At 44.8% G+C, this 23,237-nt stretch overlaps 1 protein-coding gene across 4 annotated transcripts in view; it reads right to left on the bottom strand.

Moving 5' to 3' along the window:
- The window catches only part of kcnd3 (potassium voltage-gated channel, Shal-related subfamily, member 3), a 530,781-nt gene that overhangs the window by 74,538 nt on the left and 433,006 nt on the right, over nucleotides 1-23,237 (bottom strand). For all 4 annotated transcript variants that reach the window (XM_039749437.1, XM_039749440.1, XM_039749438.1 and 1 more), the window contains exons 3-5: nucleotides 17,322-17,490; nucleotides 2,710-2,811; nucleotides 2,520-2,612 (exon numbers count right to left, since the gene is read on the bottom strand). In XM_039749437.1, the coding sequence (XP_039605371.1) occupies nucleotides 2,520-2,612; nucleotides 2,710-2,811; nucleotides 17,322-17,490 (364 nt within the window). The remainder of the gene's footprint in view (nucleotides 1-2,519; nucleotides 2,613-2,709; nucleotides 2,812-17,321; nucleotides 17,491-23,237) is intronic.

The following is a 23,237-nucleotide window of genomic DNA, read 5'->3' as shown; positions in this document are numbered from 1 at the left end:
GCTGTGAATACTTTCTGGATGCACTGTATCTTTTGATTTTATTCTCTTCAGTTATCACTTACTGTCTATGAGGGTTGGTATTTTGTGGGTGGATCCCCAAGAGACGGGGTTACCCACCCATCTCAATTAAGGCTCCACCCCCAGCCCTATAAAAGTGGTCAGACTGCTGTAGTTAAACCCCTACTTAAGAAACATAATCTCGACCCCTCGGCTCTTGAAAATTTTAGACCCATCTCTAACCTGCCCTTCTTAAGTAAAGTTCTAGAGAAGGCAGTCATTTTGCAGTTAAACGACCACCTCAATAAACCTGCTATTCTTGATAAATTTCAGTCAGGTTTTAGAACAAATCACAGCACAGAAACTGCACTCGCTAAAGTAGTAAATGACTTGCGGGTAAATGCAGACAGAGGCCATTTATCTGTTCTCATCCTCTTAGATCTGAGTGCTGCATTTGACACCATTGATCACAACATTCTTAGAAATCGCCTTAGTCAATGGGTGGGCCTCTCTGGCAGTGTCTTAAATTGGTTTGAATCCTACCTGGCAGGGAGAAAATATTTTGTTAGTTGTGGGAATTACAACTCGAAGACACATGATATCCAATATGGTGTTCCACAAGGCTCTATCCTGGGTCCGCTGCTCTTCTCAATCTACATGCTTCCGTTAGGTCAGATTATCTCAGGGCACAACGTGAGTTACCACAGCTATGCTGATGACACACAGCTGTACTTATCAATAGCACCTGATGACCCCGACTCTCTTGATTCACTAACACAATGTCTGACTTGTATCTCAGAATGGATGAATAGTAATTTTCTCAAGTTAAATAAAGAGAAAACTGAAATTTTAGTGATCAGCAATAATGGATACAATGAGGCTATTAGAAATAAACTGGATACATTAGAATTAAAAGTCAAGACGGAGGTAAAAGCTTAGGGGTGATTGTTGACTGTAATCTGAATTTTAAATCGCATATTAATCAGATCATTAGGACAGCATTTTTTCACTTAAGAAACATAAGTAAAGTTAGACCTCTTATATCACTGAAAGATGCTGAGAAATTAGTTCACTGGTTTGTTTTCAGTCGACTAGATTACTGTAACGCACTCCTCTCAGGACTACCCAAAAAAGACATCAATCGTTTGCAACAAGTGCAGAATGCAGCTGCTAGAATCCTAACTAGGAAAAGAAAATCCGAACACATTACTCCAGTTTTGATGTCACTACACTGGTTACCTGTGTCATTCAGAATTGACTTTAAAATTCTGCTTATGGTTTATAAAGCCTTAAATAATCTCGCCCCATCTTATATATCGAAGTGTCTGGCATCTTATATTCCAAATCGTAACCTCAGATCCTCAAATGAGTGTCTCCTTAGAATTCCAAGAACAAAACTTAAAAGAAGTGGTGAGGCTCCTTCTGCTGTTATGCACCTAAAATCTGGAATAGCCTGCCAATAGGAATTCACCAGGCTGATACAGTAGAGCACTTTAAAACACTGCTGAAAACACATTACTTTAACATGGCCTTTTTATAACTTCATTTTAATCGTAATTTAACTTAATCCTGATACTATGTATGTTCAATTCATCATAACAACTATTCATGGTGGCTCTAAAATCGGTACTGACCCCTACTCTCTTTTCTGTTTCTTTTTCCGGTTTCTTCGTGGTGGTGGCCTGCGCCACCTCCACCTACTCAAAGCTTCATGATGCTCCAACAATGATGGACGGATTAAAAGGAAGAAGTCTACGTGACCATCATCATCATCAGGCCCTTCCGTGAGAATCCTAAATCCAAAGAGGACTGTTTCATTTATGTTAGGTAGAATGCCCAGAGGGGACTGGGTGGTCTCATGGTCTGGAATCCTACAGATTTTATTTTTCTCCAGCCGTCTGGAGTTTTTTGTTTTTCTGTCCCCTGGCCATTGAACCTTACTCTTATTCGATGTTAATGTTGATTTATTTTTTATAATTATGTCTTTCATTTTTCTATTCTTTAATATGTAAAGCACTTTGAGCTACTGTTTGTATGAAAATGTGCTATAGAAATAAATGTTGTTGTTGTCAGGAATTGATTTGGAGGAAATATTTCTGAATTTCTTTTAAATTTCAAGCGACTGCAAAAAAAGAGACAGAAAACAGAACCCCATCAGCTTAATTTAAGACTAAAGTATGAAACTGGTGGGAATGAAAACTAACGGCCACTGGGCCCCTGCCTGAACTAACAGGCTGGAATGGTGATGAGGACTTTGAATGTTGTCTCACCGTCTTTTCCTTTCAAAACCACAGCTGGTTGTTCTGTGACATCTATTGGAGGACATCAAGTCTCCAGTTCTTGCTGACCAATCAAATTTAAGAGGGAGTTTGGGAGAGCTGCCTGTATGGTTTTGTGTGTGTGTGTGTGTGTGAAACGACATCATAAAACAAGCCAAGTGGTGAAGTGTTTGGTCAGTATGTATGACCTGAAGCCACCCGTCTCCTGCTCGGCCACCACTCCAGTGAAGCTCTGCTACTCACGGTTGTCTTCTCCAGGCAGTGCAGCAGGTGATGGTGCTGGCTCTCTATAACGGATGTGGATTTGCTCAGGTGCTGATCCTCCTCACCGGACCCCTGTGAAGTTGACAATGAAGACATAGTGAGACTGCCGTGGTAACCAGTGAACCAAACCAGACCCCTGTCCCCGAAAAGGGCAACTCCTATTGATTACCGTGAGCTCCAGGGCTTCGTTCAGAAGACCATTACGTTTGCTGCGGAGGAAGGCGTTGGAACTGCCAGCCTTTGCCACCCGTATCCTTGCCAGTCTTGCTTTCTAGAAGAGAAAATAAAGAAAAAATTAAAGTAAGGTAATGAAACTTGGTCACCCACAGCCAGGACAGGAAGTCAAGAAAATGACAGTTGACAGTAAGCAAGGAGGACCGCTGTCTTTATGTGTTTATGTAAAGTTTTGAATTTTTGTATGTTTATGTTGGACCCCTTCAGCTGAAACTCTCAGAATTTATGCTATACTTGAAACAGGAAGTGTGAATAATGTTTCTTCTATATTAAAGAAACTGTGTTTGACCCTGAGTCAACAAAATAAACCTCTCTACCTGTCTACAACCACAAACATAACTAAACAAGAACTACATAATCAAACATTACACACATTAGTTTTCAATCATGGTGCATTTCATACAGTCCGACGCTGCTATTCTATAAGGGGGTCCAACCCAGAACTAGCAAGGTGCACCTAATAAAGTGGCCGGTGAGTATATATACACTCTGTATACTGCTAAGTGCTATGCTGGACCCTCTCCTGGCCAGGAAGCTGTAATGGAAGGACAGTATAACAATTAGTGGATAGTATGGGGGAGTTGGTGCATCAGGAGCAGTTCCACCCCCAGTATGGTAGATGGCAGTGCTGTGCTGGCATGGACCCAGTTTGGACACCCACAGGGATTCGTGGGAATCGTAGTCCTGCTGCAAGAGGGTGCTGCAGGGAGAAGAACTCCATTTTCAGAGGCTTCCGACTGACCCAGAAGTGCTTCCGTTGGGCTATGCCTCAGTATCGGAAGTACTCCTGGGTCTAACATAAAAGCAAGCCATTCAGCCCATAGACATAGAATTACTAGACACCACATGACCAGCAGCATCATACGTCAACGTTGCCGCCATATTGCGAGTGGCACTGCTGTGGAGTGAACTAATTAGTAATGTGCTGCTTGGCATTGTACAAACTGCTGTACGCTCCAAACCAGATCCCAGGGGATTACATGTCATAGGTAAGGCTGAACACTTGTTTTGGTTATATTTGGCCATTAGAAAATCCTGTTTTATAATCTTAGCACTCAAGGTCACCTTACAATAAAATTTAACAACATTAGTAAAATTAAAACAAGAGATTGACAAATCAAAAAGCAATAATTAGCAAACAAACAAAGATATCTGGCAGTAACAGTGCAAAAGTCACATTTGGTATGCCAGTTTGAAAAGATACGTTTTGAGGGCAGTTTTAAAATGTGTTATTGAATCGAGCTGACGGATATGACAGGGAAGAGAATTCCAGAGTTGAGGAGCACCAGGAGAGACGCTCGAGCTGCCATAGCACTGAGTCTGATGTGCGGTACAGAAAGTCCAGCTGCAGATGAGGATCTGAGTGAGGGAGAGGAGTGCCAGTCTGGAGGAGATCAGTGAGGTGTGGAGAGCTTTAAATGTTCAGAGCGGTGTTTAGTATTGTATTGTGTAGTTAACAGGGAGCCAGCGAAGCTGAGAGAGAATCGGTGTGATATGTGCAGTGGATTTAGAACAGCAGGTTATCATCCAGGCAGCTTGTGGCATCACATTCAAAAAGACTTGAGGCTGGAATTGCTGCCAAAGGTGCATCGACAAAGTATTGAGCAAAGGCTGTGAATACTTATGGACATGGGATTTCAGTTTTTATTTTAATAAATTTGCAAAAACCTCAAGTAAACTTTTTTCACGTTGTCATTATGGGGTGTTGTGTGTAGAATTTTTTGGAAAAAATGAATTTAATCTATTTTGGAATAAGGCTGTAACATAACAAAATGTGGAAAAAGTGATGCGCTGTGAATACTTTCCGGATGCACTGTATCTTTTGATTTTATTCTCTTCAGTTATCACTTACTGTCTATGAGGGTTGGTATTTTGTGGGTGGATCCCCAAGAGGCGGGGTTACCCACCCATCACAATTAAGGCTCTACCCCCAGCCCTATAAAAGTGGCCAGGAATTGATTTGAAGGAAATATTTCTGAATTTCTTTTAAATTTCAATTTTAGAACAGCAGGTTATTATCCATCCATCCATCCATCCATCCTCTTCCGCTTATCCAAGGTCGGGTCGCGGGGGTAGCAGCTTAAGCAGAAGAGGCCCAGACTTCCCTCTCCCGCCACTTCTTCCAGCTCTTCCGGAGAATCCCAAGGCGTTCCCAGGCCAGCCGGAGACATAGTCCCTCCAGCGTGTCCTGGGTCTTCCCCGGGGCCTCCTCCCGGTTGGACGTGCCCAGAACACCTCACCAAGGAGGCCTCCAGGAGTCATCCTGATCAGATGCCCGAGCCACCTCATCTGACTCCTCTCGATGCGGAGGAGCAGCGGCTCTACTCTGAGCTCCTCTTGGATGACTGAGCTCCTCACCCTATCCTTAAGGGAAAGCCCAGACATCCTGCGGAGGAAACTCATTTCAGCCGCTTGTATTCGCGATCTCGTTCTTTCGGTCACTACCCATAGCTCATGACCATAGGTGAGGGTAGGAGCGTAGATCGACTGGTAAATTGAGAGCTTTGCCTTACGGCTCAGCTCTTTTTCACCACGACAGACCGATGCAGAGCCCGCATCACTGCGGATGCCGCACCGATCCGCCTGTCGATCTCACGCTCCATTCTTCCCTCACTCGTGAACAAGACCCCGAGATACTTGAACTCCTCCACTTGGGGCAGGATCTCCCCCAACCCTGAGAGGGCACTCCACCCTTTTCCGGCTGAGGACCATGTCTCGGATTTGGAGGTGCTGATTCTCATCCCAGCCGCTTCACACTCAGCTGCGAACCGATCCAGAGAGAGCTGAAGATCACGGCCTGATGAAGCAAACAGGACAACATCATCTGCAAAAAGCAGTGACCCAATCCTGAGTCCACCAAACCGGACCCCTTCAACACCCTGGCTGCGCTAGAAATTCTGTCCATAAAAGTTATGAACAGAATCGGTGACAAAGGGCAGCCCTGGCGGAGTCCAACTCTCACTGGAAACGGGCTCGACTTACTGCCGCAATGCGGACCAAGCTCTGACACCGGTTGTACAGAGACCGAACAGCTCTTATCAGGGGTCCGTACCCCATACTCCCGAGCACCCCCACAGGATTCCCGAGGGACACGGTCAATGCCTTTTCCAAGTCCACAAAACACATGTAGACCGGTCGGGCAAACTCCCATGCACCCTCCAGGACTCTGCTAAGGGTGAAGAGCTGGTCCACTGTTCCGCGACCAGGACGAAAACCACACTGTTCCTCCTGAATCCGAGGTTCACTATCCGACGGACCCTCCTCTCCAGAACCCCGAATAGACTTTTCCAGGGAGGCTGAGGAGTGTGATCCCTCTATAGTTGGAACACACCCTCCGTCCCCTTTTAAAGAGGGGACCACCACCCCGGTCTGCCAATCCAGAGGCACTGTCCCGATGTCCATGCGATGTTGCAGAGACGTGTCAACCAAGACAGTCCTACAACATCCAGAGCCTTAAGGAACTCCGGCGATCTCATCCACCCCGGGCCCTGCCACCAAGGAGTTTTTTGACCACCTCGGTGACTTCAGTCCCAGAGATGGGAGAGCCCACCTCAGAGTCCCCAGGCTCTGCTTCCTCATTGGAAGGCATGTTAGTGGGATTGAGGAGGTCTTCGAAGTACTCCTCCCACCGACCCACAACGTCCCGAGTGAGGTCAGCAGCGCACCATCCCCACCATATACGGTGTTGACACTGCACTGCTTCCCTCCTGAGACGCCGGACGGTGGACCAGAATCTCCTCGAAGCCGTCCAAAGTCGTTCTCCATGGCCTCTCAAACTCCTCCCATGCCCGAGTTTTGCCTCAGCAACAACCGGCCGCTTCCGCTTGGCCTGCCGGTACCTATCAGCTGCCTCCAGAGACCCACAGGACAAAAAGTCCTATAGGACTCCTTCTTCAGCTTGACGGCATCCCTTTACTGCCGTGTCCACCAACGGGTTCGGGGATTGCCGCGACAGGCACCACCACCTTGCGGCCACAGCTCGGTCAGCCGCCTCAACAATAGAGGCACGGAACATGGCCCATTCGACTCAATGTCCCCACCTCCCTCGGGGCGTGGTTGAAGTTCTGCCGAGGTGGGAGTTGAAGCTACTTCTGACAGGGGACTCTGCCAGCCGTTCCCAGCAGACCCTCACAACACGCTTGGGCCTACCAGGTCTGACCGCATCTTCCCCACCATCGAAGCCAACTCACCACCAGGTGGTGATCAGTTGACAGCTCCGCCCCTCTCTTCACCCGAGTGTCCAAGACATATGGCCGCAAGTCCGACACACCACAAAGTCGATCATCGACCTGAGGCCTAGGGTGTCCTGGTGCCAAGTGCACATATGAACACCCTTATGCTTGAACATGGTGTTCGTTATGGACAATCCATGACGAGCACAGAAGTCCAATAACAAAACACCGCTCGGGTTCAGATCGGGGGGCCATTCCTCCCAATCACGCCCTTCCAGGTCTCACTGTCATTGCCCACGTGAGCATTGAAGTCTCCCAGCAAAACGAGGGAATCCCCAGAAGGTATGCCCTCTAGCACCCTCCAGAGACTCCAAAAAGGGTGGATACTCCAAACTGCTGTTCGGCGCATACGCACAAACAACAGTCAGGACCCTTCCCCACCCGGCGGAGGGAGGCCACCCTCTCGCCCACCGGGTAAACCCCAATGCACAGGCTCCAAGTCGGGGGGCAATAAGTATGCCCACACCTGCTTGGCGCCTCTCACCGGGGGCAACTCCAGAGTGGTAGAGAGTCCAGCCCCTCTCAACGAGATTGGTTCCAGTGTCCAAGCTGTGGTCGAGGTGAGTCCGACTATATCTAGCCGAACCTCTCACCTCGCAGTAGCTCAGGCTCCTTCCCTTCAGAGAGGTGACATTCCACATCCCAAGAGCCAGTTTCTGTAGCCGAGGATCAGACCTCCAGCCACCACCCAACTCACACTGCACCCGACCTCCTTGGCCCCTCCTATAGGTGGTTAGCCCATGGGAGGAGGACCCACGTTACCTCTTGGGCTGTGCCCGCCGAGCCCCATGGGTGCAGGCCCAGCCACCAGGCGCTCGCCATTGAGCCCCACCTCCAGGCCTGGCTCCAGAGGGGGGCCCCGGTGACCCGCGTCCGGGCAAGGGAAAACGTCGTCCACAGTTTTTATTCTTCATTGGAGGTTTGGAACCGTTCTTTGTCTCATCCCTCACCTAGGACCAGTTTGCCTTGGGTGGCCCTACCAGGGTTATTATCCTGACAGCAGAATTTTGAAGAAGTTGTGAGCGATGGATACGTTTTAGTGGGATGCCAGATAGAACAGCATTACAGTAATCTATACGTGAGGTGACTCGGGCATTGACCAATACTTCAGTACTGTGTTATGTAAGAACAGGACGAAGTCTAGAAATGTTTCAGAGATGGAAGAAGGCAGTCTGAGAAATGTTACTTATACGGGAGGAAATATTTAATAATGCAATAATTCTTCCCATATAAATAATAAATAATTATTATTATTTAATAATTGCCATTATTAAATAATTCCTCCCGTATAAGTACTGTGTTATGTAAGAACAGGACGAAGTCTAGAAATGTTTCAGAGATGGAAGAAGGCAGTCTGAGAAATGTTACTTATACGGGAGGAATTATTTAATAATGCAATAATTCTTCCCATATAAATAATAAATAATTATTATTATTTAATAATTGCCATTATTAGTGTATAAATGGATATAAATGATTGCATGTAAATGATTCGCCAAAATCTGTTGTATGTAAACAATACTGTTTTAAATGTTGCTGTTTTTTTCATCAGAAAACCCGTTTTCCACGTCTACCTTTGTTAGTTTAAATGCCACTTTTGCCACTCACAATAGGGTGGACGCGCTGACGTATCGTGTCGACTGGGTAACACAGTGAATGTGGCATCTGTCTATATATGTCTATGATCCAGCCAGCTGAACCAGAGTTGGGAGGAAGGGGACGATGCTTGCTGGGAAGAAAGAGGGAGAGGCTGAAAGAGACAGACAGAGACAACAGCATTGCTGTGTGCTGTACTTATCTGTGGCATTGTGGTTGTGGTGTGGGAAACGCTTGCCTTTGGAACCGTTTCTTACAATAAAAACCTTGTGCTTGCTGCACTTGTGTCCAGAGACTGTGCGTGTTGGGTGTTTGGGGAGCTGGAGTGGCCCAAGGTGGCCACTATATATATGTATTGTGGCAAATGGTTGGGGGCCCTCGCCAGGCCGGTACTGGAAGGATCGGGGGAGAAAACATCTCCAGAGCTGTACCTCCCCTACAGCGAGAGATGGCAGCCCCACTGGGTTGTAGCAGTGCCTCAGACTCCCAAACGGCTCCATAGGATTTGGAGTTTGGTGCAGCACTGTTGGGTTCCATGGGAGTCACCCATGTGCTGCAGGTAGGTACTGTTGAGCCCTGTGTAGCAGCACTTCTGCCACACCCGGAAGTGCTTCTGGAAGAAGGTCATGGAGCCGCTGGAGCACTTCCGGTGCCCTATAAAAGGAGCTACTCGCCATTACACCAGGGGCCAGAGTTGGGAGCAGGTTGACAAAGCTTTGTAGAGGAGGAGGAGGTCTAGCTTGGGATCATGTCACACGTGTGTGCTTAGGGAACAGCCAAAGGGTCCAAGTGGTCTTGAAATATCAAGAGAAGGGGGGGCTGACGCAAAGTACTAATACCTTTCCTCCTCTTCTTACAGAACAGCAGAAGAATAAATCTTATTTTCCACTCCAGTCCGTTCCCATCAACACCTCGTAATTTAGCATCACATCCAGGACTTCGTATATTACAAAATGGGGTACTCGAGTGGAAATTCTACAGAGCCGGATGACCAGTGATTGCTGCCACTTTCCTTATCTCCATTTATTTAACTCCTGAGTTGTTGGGAGACTGCATTTCCCTCCCTTTGGCTTCTTTTCTTCTTACCTTTGTCGTACACGTGCGCATGGGAGGCAGCTAAAGGGCTCAAAAGAAGGTATTTCCTGATCAGACCAGGGGGCGGTGGAGTGCACCAATCTTTTCTCTTATCTCCCTGCAGACCAAATGGGGGAAATTTCATCTGGCTCTGCCCCAGAAGATGCCACTTCCGGCTCCACCGCAGAAGACGCCATTTCTGGCTCCGTCCCAGAAGACACCATTTCAGGTTCCGCCTTCCTAAGAAGTCACAGCTCGATGACCTCATTTCCGGGTCCAGTCCCAAGATCTTCCCTCTTCCTGCCGTTCCACTATCTATCCGCCATGTTTACTAACCTGGTCATCTCTGTTTTTGGACTCTTCTTGGTAAAAGCCATTTTCTCAACCTTTTTTCGATTTCTGTAGCCAATTATCAAGTATACGGGAGGCTGCCCTGAACCTCTTTGTGTGTCAGGGCTTGATTGATTACTTACCACACTTTTTAAACGGGGCAAATGTTGCGCATTGTGGGGCTGTCTTTCTACTGTTATCCCTATCTTTAGAAATTGTTTTCTTCCGACTGTTGATATTTTTGAGAAACTTGTTTGCGCCATTATGTTTCTTGCTCATTTATGTTATTTAAATCTGATCATTTAAATCACAAAATAAAACAAAGGTGAGCCAAACACTGTAGGCAGAAACGAATGCCTCAGCTTAACCCAGGAGATCAAAAGCAAAGCTGATTTATAAACCGCTGGCCCACCCATGTAGTGGGGTTCGGGGAGATTAAAGCTGTAAAGCCAGGTGGCCCCGCCTCCCCCAATTCAATATAAAGTGCACAAACATACAACAAAAGTAACAAACAATACAGAAAGCAAAAAAATTAAGCAAAATGCTCAATTAGAAAATATATGTGGATAAAAATATATAATAATTAATATTTACACAACATATAAAAGAATAACAAGGTGGTTACATTTAATTTGGAAGGCCGCGTCTCTCTCTAATGCACTTTGTTCCAACAGTACTCCACTTTCCACTTCTTCAAATTATCCTGTGCCTCCCTACATCACAGCATCCCACCTTTGCCTGCCAGACCCCCTAGCCGCTCTCCGCAGACCCTGCAACCTCCAAATCTTATTTTTTTTTTCATCTCGGCTTTCTCAAGAGTTTTGTTCTTCAATAAAGGCGACTACAGAGGTGCAGGAAGCAAAAAGGAGGCAAGAATTCAATTTCGCAGAACTCGTTACGCCAATATCATTTTCGTGCTGCTGCTTGAGGCCACGGCCTTTAGGGTCAAATCTCTTTTGATTACTGGTTTGTTGATTAAATGTCCCCTCAACTTCTCGTGACACTGATGAATGAGTCTGGTTGAGGAAATAACACCATTTGACACATTTCATGAGGGAAAAGACTGCCAAGTACGATCAGAACAAAGACTTGAGGAGCTGCATTGGCACACACGCGCTGGAGGATTTTCACTGCCGTTGAACCGTTTCCCACTGCCGTGCATTGTCCCCCATGGCTGAAAACCCCACAGGTAGTCAGTGGGCAAACTGTGCCCCCCCCACAGCCACATCACTTTTGGTTACAATGACCTCCCCAAGGGCCACAAGATGACGAGGTGACCTGCCTTGAAGATGCACACCAAAGTCAGTTAACTGTTCCTTCTCATTTTTCTAAAGGCATCCACTAACACATTTTGCTTGGGGTCTAATCTTGAAATCGAGTCTTGGGAATAAATCTGTCAGTCATTCTCTTTTTCTCTTTTTTTTGTTATTTGCAAAGCAAAGGTAGCTGAAGGGGTCAGCTACTAAATGGATGTTGAAATTGTCTTTCCTGAAAGAAGGAGTCCGCACAGATGAGGAAAAGGGAAAGGACTGTCACTGCCATGAAACTATAAAATGGCAAACTAAACAAGAGGATTGCTAGTTGGGTGGACCTTCTGAGCAGTGCAGTTCCATTGCTGGCGGCTCCCACGCTGTGAATGCTCCGATGTCTGCTTGCTGGTGAGTTGGCTGTTTGTCTTAAAGCTTAACTACATGTTTGTCATTTTGTCTCACAGAGAAAGAAATGAATAACATAACATAACATAATTCTCAGTTGGGGTCCCGGAGGGCCAGACCCTATCATGACAGCATGGGGGCAATAATGGAGCCAGCTGTAGATGGGATTACAGGACACACCCAGCCAGCACTTCTTTGAGAGGTAAACCAGAGTAGGTGGAGAAAGCCCCCATGCCGGTTGGCATACGGAGACCCTGCCATCTCCATGTAGAAAGTGCCCCCTGGTGCAGGATGCTGGATGTGTAAGACACCATCACTAATAATGGTGTTGAATAAAATCAGGAAACATTACAATAATTCATATGAAATATAGTGTGTGTATATATTGTGTGGTGGACGGCCGGCAGCTCATCCCGGCTGGGACGCCCCTGTGATGGAAGGATGGGGGAAGGCAGGTTTTCCCGGTTACTGCCTCCCCCAAAACGCTAGATGGCAGCTTCCCTGGGATCTGGCGGTGCCCAGGATTCCCGCAGGGCTTCCTGGATGTTGGAGTTTGGCAATACAGCCCTGCTGTGTGCGATGGGTGCCACCAGGAGACGCTACAGGGAGACCGGGGAGTCCCAATTACTTATATAGCCCTGAAGTACTACAAAGTCACAGGGATGGAAGCACAAACGTACTTCCGGGCTGAAGAAAAAGTCAATTCTCCATCTGACCCGGAAGTGCCGACGAGTCACATGGACGGAAGGGAAGAAACACTTCCAGGTCAGGGACTATGAAAAGGACTAGTGGAGACCCAGCAAGCGAGTCGGAGTTGGGAGGTAGTTGGAAATGTGGAGGAGAAAATTGTATTGATTAGTTATTGGTTTATTTGTGAATGGTGGCTGTGGTGCTTTAAAGAAAATTTGTAGAAACAAGAATAATTTAAAGAGCTTCTTATTGCTTTCACCCTGTGTCTACATCTGCTTGTTGGGTTTCACGGGCAAAAGCACCCTCAAGCGTTCTTACAATTGTCATGGATGGATTTGAGCGGGGATGGAGCCTGTTATCTTACCTGGCTGGGTGGGGGGCAGAAAAATAGATAGACAGGAACAGAGAGGGATGGCCTATCCAGTAAAATGGCATGGAAGGGCACTGTGGCAGATGGTACACAGGGATTGGTGACCCAGCAGCAATGGAAATTCTTACCAAACTCAGAGGCCAGTAGAACAGTTGGACAACCTGACTAGATTAGCAGCCCATCAAGAATGGTTAACATTCCCTTTCCCAGTTGGGATGACAGAGGCAGACCACCCTCTATGCCAATGTTGTTCTCCAGTATAATGGGTGGCAGCATCCCTTTTGGGAAGCCCCTGTTTGGAAACCTGTAGGTTGCTGGGAATTGTAGATCCGTAGGGTGGCCTTTGTTGGGTTCTTTTTGGGTGCCACCAGGAAGGTGAATCCCCTGTTCCAGGATGGCTCTGCCTGGCGTTTCCTGGAGAGAATGGGTTGCCTCTTCGACTATCGGTTTAAAAGAGAGTGCCCCATGTTGCCCAAGAAGTTGTAGATGTGAGGAGGAAGAGGAGGAGGACAAAACTTGCCAGGGATGAGATGAGCAGAGGAGTTGTGTATCGTGAAGAAGCCAGATGTATTTTCTTTAAAATCAAACATCCTTTGGAATCAGAGTGGTCATTTGTGGAGATTAGGGTGTGTCACACACGTACGAATAGGAGACAGCTAAAGGGCCTGAGTATTGATAATACCATATCAGACCAGGGGGCGGCAGAATGTGCAGAGTGTCTTTCTCAGTTCCTTGCAGACCATTCCCAGGAAATCCCACCAGATTTCGGTGCCTTGGATGACGTCACTTACGATGCCTTAGATGTTGTCGCTTCTGGTTCCGGCTGCGATGATGTCACTTCCTCTCCAGTCCTTTAAAACCGCCATCTTACCTCTAGTCTAGAAGTTCTGCTTTGGACTCAGTTTTCTGAACATCTCTGTTCAATTATTTTCAAACTTTTGCAGCCAGGATATAAAATACAGGTGGCTGCCCCAAACCTTTATATCTGGAGAGTATTTCTTCTCACAGGGGTCTCTGTCACCCCTCTATATATGTATGAATCCTGTTAGTCGGATCACCCTCGGGCAATCGCGCCACATGGCCATAGTGCCGTAACTGACGCTCCCTTACAATGCAGGTCTTGTGCCTCATTAGGGACTCCGTGAACAACACAAAGTCAAACCAGCGGGACCCCAAGGATTCTCTGAAGAGACACTGAAGGAGTCCAGACTTCATCTCAGGTCACTGGATAGCATTCATGTCTCGCAAACAGGAAGTACCAGGACTCTAAAGACTTGGACCTTCATCCTTTTGCAGAGATATGAGGAGTGCCACACACCCCTTTCCAGTATCTTCATGACCTCGTCTGTGGAGGCAATTTAACAAACAGATGGCTGCTGGGGCGAGTGGAGTCAGCTGCCGTCATTCCTGCTCTCTTTTTCACTCTGGCGATGAACACATCTTTTAATGTTGCGAGACAACGGCCAATGATTTTTGTAGCTGAACAAAACACCCATTGCAACCGAGTCTTAGAAAGAGAGGAGGCAGAAGGAAACCAAATGATGATGGAGGAGGCCACAATACTCTCAATGACGGCCAAGTAAGCATTTAACAATATCTGCCTTGATCTGCCAAGCTTCTTAAGCTGGTGATGGAAAAACAATCTCTGCCTGATTTCTTTGATGATGGGGGTAATGTTCTTGTCCCCATTTTAATGTATTGGTGAAAGCAGGGCCGAAGTAGGCACTCACCTCGGATTTGGGCGGAACCCAGCCGAACAGGTTAGCTTAGCTACTGAACAGTCGGTTTGCGCACTAATAAGCTTGGCCTAGGACACAAAATGACCTAGCACTGGCACTGAGTGAAAGTCATCGCTGGGCTGCTTGCTGCTTATCAACATATTTACAGGACAAAAGACGCTGATGGAGAGGTGCGAAGCGATTTAAGGTGGGACGGATCTACGAGTTTTTTTGTAGGCTCTGGTAATTCTAGTGTTAAACGACTGAACCACAGACACAGTCTGGACATTAATTTGCAAAGGTGATCGATTACTGACCTGTCGACCGAAATCAATCCTCATTTCCACTGTCTTAATTAATAGCCTTGAGCTCCAAACTGTTACAAGAACTCCATCCTACACCATGGCCCACCTCTCTTTGACTGAAAGACATGTCATCATTGGAAATGAGAACCCCCCCCCACAGTCGCGTCATCCACAAACTTTAGGATTTGTAAAAATTGGTCTATGGATCTATGGTCATTTGTATAAAGTGAAAAACGGGATGAGAGAAAGAGGGCAGCCCTGGGGGGAGCCTATGCTAACTGACATTGGATGCAACAGATGGGGGCCGAGTCTCACATCCTGCTTCCCACCTGTCAAGGAAACTCTTAATTGACTTGCAGATGCCATAACTGGATTAGTTTACTCTGAAGCGACTCCAGAAAAATGGTATTGAAGGATGAGGAGAAATCTACAAACAAGACCCTCAACATGGGTGTTAGGCAAGTCCAGGTGCTGAAGAATAAAGTGGAGGCACAAATTAACTGAACGATTTGCCCAATATGTGAAATGAAGTGGATCAAGGAGAGGATCGACATTTGAATATTTTCATAACCACCAAGCAACTGGCCCGTAGTTATGTTTTTATTGATTTAATCCTCCTTGGGAACTAGAATGATAGGGGCCACCTTAAAGCAAAAAAGGAGTTATCACCTGATAGAGAGACCACCTGAGCGAAGGTTACTGGCAACCACACAGCTTACGTGGCAGCTGTTTGTTTTCATTTTTACGCCATCATTTGTCTGTTTCGTTAATAAAGACAAAGAGTAAACTTGGAGGGTCGGGTTGGCACCACAAAATTGACTCATTTGTACCACAATATATATACGAGGGGTTACCAAAAATAATGTGCCTGGTGCTCAATCTTGACTTAGTTGTGGATTTTGCTGCTCGGTGTGGCACACTTACAGTACTCAGTGCCAGTCTGCCAAGTGGCATTGCTCTGTGTTGTTTGTATGCCATTCGTCGTCGGACTATTGAAGAGATTTCTGAATTGACTTGAGTGTGTCTTGGAGTTCTTGCCACCTTCCCTACTTGTCTGATCTTTGCTCCGTGCAACTTTTTCTTGTTCCTGCTGTGATGTATGGCCGACCGTTCATCCCGGCCAATACCCCCACACCGCCAGGTGGAGCCCTCCCTGCAGTATGGAGTTGCCCCGAAGACCAGCAGGACATCATGGACATTGGAGTCTTTATGCATAGCCCTGCTGGATATCATGGGGGCTGCTAGGAGACGCTGCAGGGACGAATGACGTTTATTTTCCTTACGCCCCGGAAGTACGTCCGAGTCACATGAACAAGGGGAATGACGTGCTTCCGGGGTGAAGAAAAGGACTTTTGATCTGACCCGGAAGTGATAGGAATCACATGGACTGGGGATTGGAACACTTCTGGGTCAGGGAATATAAAAGGATTGGAGTGGAGGATTGGTTTATTGAGAATTACTGTAGTAATTAATGAGTATTGTGGAGAGGAGGGTGCTTTGTGCACTGTTGTTAATAAATAAAGTCAATTATTATTGTGCAGAGCTGCAGCGCCCCTTGGTGGTGCCCCAAACAGGGCTATATCCAACTCTATCTCCCATGAAACCCTGCGGGAGTCCGAGGCACCAATGCCACCCAAGTTGGTAGCTGCCATCTAGCGTTCCTCCTGGGGGAGGTAATGCTCTGAGGAAGAGGCGTCCCGGCCAGGCAGGGGCCCCTGGCCATCCACGACAATGTCAGGGAAGGAAGAGATTTCAGTTTGTGATTTTGAGTAAATTTGCAAACCTTTCTGAAAACGAAGAATTTCATTTTGTCATTGTGGGCTATCAAGTGTAAATTGATGGGCAAAAAATGGCAAATCTAACCATTTCAGATAAAATCTGCAAAACGCTAAAGTGTGCAGAAGGTGAGCTCGTGTGACTCCACCGTATGTTGGCCGTTACTGACTGACTGACTGATCCAAATCTTTCTTTCTTCCCTCCATCCGCCCGACCCTACAGCTGTCAGCGCCTTTCTTGCTTTTTTTCTTCGCCTCTCCTTTCACTCGACTCTCCGCCGATTGTATGAGAGCTGCTTGTTGTGCAGAGCTGAGTTTTTGACAGATGTGATGCTTGTGTTTGTGTCCTTTCTCCAGCTGGGTGATCTCAGTGGCACCGTAGCGCACCCTCTGTCACGACTCGAGTTGTACAGTGATAAAAACGTTAATTGCAGACTAATGATCTTCAGCTTCTCGGCTGCCGCTTCGAAGTCCCCACGCTCGCCAGCTCCTTTAGACTTCAATGACGCATTTGTCTCTTTCAGGCTTTGCCTCCTCTTCCTCTTATTGATTCTTCCACTTGAGTTGCTCTAGAGCTGCTATTCAGGCTCCAGAAGAGGAGGCCTAATAACCTCGAGCCCCTCCGCTCCTGCTGTAACGTGATGGGGGCTAATGATGGGCGTTTGAACCCTGTTAGTGCTGCCCTCGTCCAAACCCCTCAGGCGTACAACACATGGGCCACGTGGCACTGGCTCTTGTCAGGGTGGGCAAAGTGTCTCAGTATCTGCTCATAAAGGCACATTATAACAAGGACATGTCTCACCTGCACTTTCTGTGCTCGCCGCTTATCCGCCCGCTGGTTCTGGTGATAAATTCGGCTAAAGTTGGACACGATGACAGGGACGGGCAGAGCGATCACCAGCACGCCACTCAGGGAGCAAATTGACCCAAAGATCTTTCCGGCAATTGTCTTCGGCACCATATCACCATATCTGTAAGGAAAGAGAAGAGCATTTGGAGAATTTCAGACCACTCAATGCAAACTTTAGGCTCTTTGTGAATTCAAAAATCTATCTATCTATCTATCTATCTATCTATCTATCTATCTATCTATCTATCTATCTATCTATCTATCTATCTATCTATCTATCTATCTATCTATCTATCTATCTAGTGCCTTTTACATCTATCTATTATATAGTGTGTCTCACACATGAAAGTATGAGGCAGCTAAAGCGCTTGAGTAATTGTAATAGCACATCAGACCAGGGGGTGGCAGGATATGCAGCCAGGATATAATATATGGGTGGCTGCCCTAAACCTTTATGATGTCTGGAGAGAATTACTTGTCACAGTGGCATAGCCGGCAGGATTTGGTTCCCTGAAGAAACCGGGACAGGATCTAAGAATTAATCAGGTGGAAAAGTACTGGGGCGTACTGAGTATTGAGTACTGGGTGGGGAGTTCGTCTGGGGTTCAGGAGTAACTTGGTACAGGCTCCACTTCCTAAATAAAAAACTGGGCTAGTATCTATCTGACAATTCTGATGCATTCATGGGGATCAAAATACACCAAAATTCAGCCGAGGATTTTGTCGGTAATGAGAGGTCTTAAGTGTCTTTCTTTTCTGGAAGTCCCTGACCATCCATTGTTCCTGGTCAGCTCGTCTTTTTATCCAAGGCAACTTTACAACTGATCACATTTCTTTTGCTTTTCCATAGCACAGGCAGGCCAAGGGACTTTCTCCTGGTCGTATGGTATCAGTAGTGGGATCTGAAGCCACAACTTCAAAGTTTTAGGCCCAAAGTCTTCACCACTACGTCACAGTGCCCGCTCTAAACCCTAATTTAAATGTATCCCACCCCATTTCACCAGTGCAGCTTCAAAACGGGTCTTGAACTGGGATAGCAAGAAGTAGCCTGTGGAACCAAGAAGGAGGAGTGAGACACCCTGACTCAAGACAAGCAAGATCACAGGCTGGGCAGTGGTGACCTCAAGCTGTGTACTCATACATGTTTATTGGTTAACAAGAAAATGAGACGAGGTCTTCTCTTTCTGGGACTCCAGCCCTTTACTTTGTTTCTTTGTTTGGCTTCACAGTGTTGTATGAAGTCCTGCTATTCATATTTATTCATAAGAGTCAGGAATGAATGAATGAATTCTGTAAAGTGCAGTGGCGGCTCCCTTAAACAATACAGTGAATAATAATGTAAAGTGTATTAGCATTTCAGATAATAGATTAACACAGAAAGGTAAAATATCATCTTTGCATAATGAGAACTGAAAGAGCTAAGCACTCTATCAAACTCACACACAAATGGCAAAGCTACACAGCACTCTGAAGCTCATGTGTGTATAAATAAGTAACACTGTAAGGCACTACATGCAAGTTCAATGCAATAAGAATGAGCAGCATAAAGAGTTGCATGAATTCCCATAAAGAGTACAGTATGGACAATAAATAGTATAAAGTGTCCAATCAGTTAATACAGAAAGCTTAAATATGAACCTGAAAAGCTCAACGACCCGTTACAGACTGGCACACACTATGAAGTGTGTCAGTATGTGCGTCTCAGGAACTGCAGGTCTGAAATTGTGGTCAGCAGCACAGAAGCGTTGCATGGGACTGGACTTTCTCCTGTCCTGTTCAGCTTATATACTTTAGACTTCCAATACAACTCGGAGTCCCGCCACGTGCAAAAGTTCACTGATGACACTGCTATCGTGGGCTGCATCAGGAGTGAGCAGGAGGAGGAGTATAGGACCCTAATCAAGGACTTTGTTAAATGGTGCGACTCAAACCACCTACAACTGAACACCAGCAAGACCAAGGAGCTGGTTGTGGATTTTAGGAGGCCCAGGCCCCTCATGGACCCCATGATCATCAGAGGTGACTGTGCAGAGGGTACAGACCTATAAATACCTGGGAGTGCAGCGGGATGATAAATTGGACTGGACTGCCAATACTGATGCTGTGTGCAAGAGAGGACAGAGCTGACTATACTTCCTTAGAAGGCTGGCGTCCTTCAACATCTGCAATAGGATGCTGCAGATGTTCTATCAGACGGTTGTGGTGAGCGCCCTCTTCTACGCGGTGGTGTGCTGGGGAGGCAGCATAAAGAAGAAGGACGCCTCACACCTGGGCAAACTGGTGAGGAAGGCAGGCTCTATTGTAGGAACGGAGCTGGACAGTTTGACATCCATGGCAGAGCGACGGGCACTGAGCAGACTCCTGTCAATCATGGAGAATCCACTGCATCCACTGAACAGGATCATCTCCAGACAGAGGAGCAGCTTCAGCGACAGACTGCTGTCACCATCCTGCTCCACTGACAGACTGAGGAGACCCCACACTATGCGACTCTTCAGTTCCACCCAGGGGGGTAAACGTTAACATTATACAAAGTTATTGTCTGTTATACGTGCATTGTTATTACTCTTTAATTTAATATTGTTATTATCAGTATGCTGCTGCTGGAGTATGTGAATTTCTCATTGGGATTAATAAAGTATCTATCTATCTATCTATCTATCTATCTATCTATCTATCTATCTATCTATCTATCTATCTATCTATCTATCTATCTATCTATCTATCTATCTATCTATCTATCTATCTATCTATCAAGTACTCTGTGATCCTCACCTAAAGTACAAATCCTAGCGCTATATGCTAGTTTCATACACGAAGAGCGAGTCATCTAAAGCGCTATACCACTTCCCTTAAATAACACAGCGAATAAACTAAGGTGCTAGAGCTTCACTGGTAAGGGATTAACACAGAAAAAAACTGAGAAATAAGAGTGCAAAGAGCAACATCAGAGTCAAATACACAGACATATACCTTAAAATACTTTGTAATCCTCACATAGACTACAAATTATAGTGCTGTATACTACTTTTTATGCAAACAAGTGTGAATTGTATACAGTGCTATGCCAGTTCTTTAATTAACTCCGTAAATAGCAAAGTAAGGTGGAAGCTCTGCTCCACTGGTAAGGGTTTAACACAGAAAGGTAAAATACAGTCTGTATAATGAGAATGAAAAGTGTAAGGAGTTATCACAGACTCACAGAGACAGGCATGTACCTTAAAGCACTTTGTAATCTTCATGTGCAGTACAAACCTTGGTGCTGTATACTACTTTTTATGTAAATGAGCGAATTGTATAAAGTGCTATGCCAGCTGTTTAATTATCCCCGTAAGTAAAGCAAGGTGGTAGATCATCGCTGTGGGTAAAGGATTAACACAGAAAGGTAAAATAAAGTCTGTATAATGACAATTAAGAGTGTAAAGAGCTACATCCGACTCACATAAACAAGTACTGTATGTACCTTAAAATATGTTGTAATCTTCACATAGACTACAAATTATGGAGCTGTATGCTACTTTTCATGCAAACAAGTGTGAATTGTAGAAAGTGCTATGCCAGTTCGTTAATTAACTCCATAAATAGCAAAGAAAGGTGGTAGATCTGCTCCACCGGTAAGGGTTTAACACAGAAAGGTAAAATACAGTCTGTATAATGAGAATTAAGTGTGCAAAGAGCTGAGCTGACTCATATAGACAGGCATGTACCTTAAAATACTTTATAATCCTCACATAGAATACAAATTATGGTGCTGTATACTACTTTTATGTAAACGAGTGAATTGTATAAAAATGCTACGCCAGTCCTTTAATCATCTCTGTAAATAAAGTGAGGTGCAAGATCAGTAAAGGATTAACACAGAAAGGTAAAATATTGCCTGTATAATGAGAATTAAGAATGTAAGGAGCTATAATAAACTTACATAGACAGGCATGCATCTTAAAGCACTTTGAATGTGCAAAGAATTTGAATATTCATCTTCAAATCGTTTATTGAGCACATCTCATTAATTATCATTACCATTCATGGTGGCTCCACTATCCCTACTAACCCCTTCTTACTCTGCTGGTCTTTTTCCAGTTTTCTGTGTTGTGACCTGCGCCACCACCACCACCACCTAATCAAAGAACCGTGCTGTCCCAACATTAATGGATTAAAGGCCAGAGGTCCACATGACCGTCATCATCGTCAAGTGATGATGTGATTGAGATCATTGTTAGGTAGAATGCCTAGAGGGGGCTGGGTGGTCTCATGGCCTCAAGACCCCTGCAGATTTTATTTCATTTTTTCTCTCCAGCTGTCTGGATTTTGTTTGTTTTTTTCTGTCCTCCCTGGGCCATTGGTCCTTACTTTTATTCTATTTTTCATTAGTATTGCCTAATTTTATTTTTTATATTTTGTCTTTTTCTCTTTCTTCATCCTGTAAAGCACTTTGAGTGACATCATTTGTATGAAAATGTGCTACCATATACACTTGTGTATGTGTCGGGTCTTGCAACCCGAAAAATCGATCAGAAAATCAGACCCTGACTTACACGCCCGTTTCGAAAATGCGACACTTAAATTTTTTTTTTTACATCTTCTTACCTCCTCCAATCTCTTGCAGTTTCTCAGACACATCAAATTTTGTCGCAGCAGCGCAGTTACCAATTTCTTTCACCACTTCAATGACTTTTACTTTAAAACCAGCTTCATATTTCCTTCTGATCGAACGCTCCATCATAGATAAGGGATGCTCTTACGATAAAGGTGTGTGAGGGTGTGAAATACAAAAAAAACACAAATCAGTGCTAACGTCGCTTCAGAATAGTTTGGGTATTACTGTGTGGTCACGTAGGCACAATAAAGAGAGATACTATATAATATATATCTATATATATCTATATAATAGATAGATAGATATGAAAGGCACTATATTATAGATAGATATGAAAGGCACTATATAATAGATAGATAGATAGATAGATAGATAGATAGATAGATAGATAGATAGATAGATAGATATGAAAGGCACTATATAATAGATAGATAGATAGATAGATAGATAGATAGATAGATAGATAGATAGATAGATAGATAGATATGAAAGGCACTATATAATAGATAGATAGATAGATAGATAGATAGATAGATAGATAGATAGATAGATAGATAGATAGATAGATAGATAGATAGATAGATGTGTAAGGCACTATATGATAGAAAGATAGATAGATAGATAGATAGATAGATAGATAGATAGATAGATAGATAGATAGAAAGATAGATAGATAGATAGAAATGAAAGGCACTATATGATAGATAGATAGATAGATAGATAGATTGATAGATAGATAGATAGATAGATAGATATTAAAGGTGCTATATAATAGATAGATAGATAGATAGATAGATAGATAGATAGATAGATAGATAGATAGATAGATATGAAAGGCACTATATGATAGATAGATAGATAGATAGATAGATAGATAGATAGATAGATAAATAGATAGATAGATAGATAGATAGTTGTGTAAGGCACTATATGATAGAAAGATAGATAGATAGATAGATAGATAGATAGATAGATAGATAGATAGATAGATAGAAATGAAAGGCACTATATGATAGATAGATAGATAGATAGATAGATAGATAGATAGATAGATAGATAGATAGATACTTTAATCATCCCAAGGGGAAATTCACATACTCCAGGAGTAGTATACTGATAAAAAACAATATTAAATTAAATTAAATTAAAAATGCTGGTCAATATCTTTGAATAATGTTAACGTCACCCCCCCCACCAGGGGTGGAATTGAAGAGTCACATAATGTGGGGGAGAAATAATCTCACTTAGAGGATCAGTACAAAACTTTTTTT

The sequence above is a fragment of the Polypterus senegalus genome, chromosome 3, assembly GCF_016835505.1.
Source record: "Polypterus senegalus isolate Bchr_013 chromosome 3, ASM1683550v1, whole genome shotgun sequence".
NCBI classification, from domain to species: Eukaryota; Metazoa; Chordata; class Cladistia; order Polypteriformes; family Polypteridae; genus Polypterus; species Polypterus senegalus.
The sequence above is the reverse complement of the archived record's forward strand: the minus strand, read 5'-3'. Positions and strand labels throughout refer to the sequence as shown.